The following is a 2,100-nucleotide window of genomic DNA, read 5'->3' on the forward strand; positions in this document are numbered from 1 at the left end:
TAGGGCCTTTTGGTACAAGGGCTGATCCTTAATACACAACTCTGGCTTTTCCTTCATCACTTCTGATATCAGATACAGAATGCCACATGCAACGTTTGAAGTCTGATAACTGCTCATCTGAAGGTATAAAAATGAGAATGAGAACTAAAAACTATATGAGGAAGTATCACATAAATATACATATTTCTTACAGATTTCCTTCTTATAACTAAAAAACAGAAAGGTTTAACAACACCCTAAATTAGAAGGTTTCAGACCTGAAGAAGTCGCTTTATGAAGCCTTTAATTCTGTTTAGAGACTCATCTCTCACAATTGCCTTGAAGATCAAGTTCAGAAAAGCACTATTGGCAGAAGACTGCCCAAAAGATTTGTCCTGAAGCTTTCTATACAGGACATTGTAAAATCTGAAACATCAAAAGCAATTTAAATACATCAAATCTACATGACAAGAAATCTGATACATACATTTCCATTGATATATACATTTCATTAGAGTAATAAAAAGAAAACAAGTGCAAAATATTCATCTTTACCTATCAGGCACATAATTCTTGCTGCTGAGCACTTGGTAGATTAGTTGGAGTGCCTGTGCAGCAATATTGAAGTTGACTAGATGGCAAATCTTAAACAGAGTTTCCAGCTGTTCATCCAAGTCATTGCCTTCCATCCCAGAAAATGGGTAAGCTCGCTTTATGCCTCTTAAAAGAGCGCTCATTAAACGAGTGTCAACTTCTCCCTAAAAATATATAAATACTTAATTTTTTTATGAATACAGCTTCTGTAATAAACTACTAAAATCAACATTCACACTGGCATTTCTGGATGTCCCTGATGACACACCAATTCATGGCAGATCTGTGATATGAGCATTTATGATATGAACCGACAATAGAGAGAGTTTTCAAATATGGAGTCTTTACCTTTTTAGTACAGGCCTTGAAGAAACCGAAATATAACTTTAAAAGTTTTTTTGCAAGTTCTTGGCTCTGAACATCTTTACCAAAAATAATATCCTTCAGAAAGCAAAGACAGTAGTACTGTGCCTTTGCAGCAATATTTGGTCTGAAAGTAAATGTTAATTGTTACAAAAAATAGTTGTCAACAAAACACAAGTCCTGATTTCTTTTCCAAGACATCATTCTTATCCCATTACCCTTGGATGATATATTGGATGCAATATATTTTATACAGTGAATATCAGTAAAATTTTTACTTTTATATTATCCTTTCACATTAAACTTATATGATAAAAAATATATATTATTTGCACACCCAAATAGGATTGTATACAACACCTAAGAAAAACATAAATAGCTCCTTACCTGTACAAAACTATTTCCACATACATGACAACCTTTGCTTTGAGAAAAGGTCGCCTCTGTAGCAGAGTTCTAATGATATACATTGATTGTGAAGCTACTTTTTTTGAGGGATCACCCAGCTTGTTGACCACAGACTCTAATATCAGGTCTGTTTCCATATTGGGATTGTTCCCCAGCAGAGTGATCAAACTCTTTATTCCCTTCATCTTGTTTTTGTCCACCATGTCATGGGATATCTGTGGAACGTTCAGATTATTCAATGAGAGGAATGAATAGAAAATATTCAACATTTTTAGATTTTTTCTTGAAATTTTCTCTGTTATCAGTGGAGCAAAATAAATCTCACCTGCTTCAGATGTCTGACAAGTTTCTCATAGGCTAGAGCAAGTTGATCTTCAAAATACCACAGTGCTAATTGTCTCTCTGCTTGTTCTCGATTTGCCCCTAAGAATGGCTGAAGAACACTGAAGTTGTGGTTTTCAAATTTTCTTGCAACTCTTGATTTAGGCAAATATGCCGAATTGAAAAGATCAGTAAGAGAGTCTGAAAAAAATATAAACCTGTTTAAAGACTTCAGGAAAGAGGAAAGTTCCCATATACCTAGCAACTCACACATGATCTACACAACAGAACTGTACCTAATACATGATTCATCTAACCTACTTTTGTCTGTTGCACTAAATGATAAAACATTCCTACCTAGCCATATGGTCAGAACACACTTTGCAAACTGGCTATCAACCAAAAATTAAAAGTATTAAATGGTTGTAACATACA

The 2,100-nt window shown here is 34.3% G+C and overlaps 1 protein-coding gene across 1 annotated transcript in view; it reads right to left on the minus strand.

Moving 5' to 3' along the window:
* Positions 1-2,100, minus strand: part of LOC119593997 (CCAAT/enhancer-binding protein zeta-like) — a gene marked incomplete in the record, with an annotated part of 18,001 nt that overhangs the window by 10,387 nt on the left and 5,514 nt on the right. The window contains 6 exon segments of the mRNA XM_037943024.1: positions 1-117; positions 258-405; positions 535-737; positions 922-1,063; positions 1,324-1,559; positions 1,670-1,866. Of these exon segments, the coding sequence (XP_037798952.1) occupies positions 1-117; positions 258-405; positions 535-737; positions 922-1,063; positions 1,324-1,559; positions 1,670-1,866 (1,043 nt within the window).

Source organism: Penaeus monodon, chromosome 33 (genome assembly GCF_015228065.2).
Source record: "Penaeus monodon isolate SGIC_2016 chromosome 33, NSTDA_Pmon_1, whole genome shotgun sequence".
In the NCBI taxonomy this organism is placed as follows: domain Eukaryota; kingdom Metazoa; phylum Arthropoda; class Malacostraca; order Decapoda; family Penaeidae; genus Penaeus; species Penaeus monodon.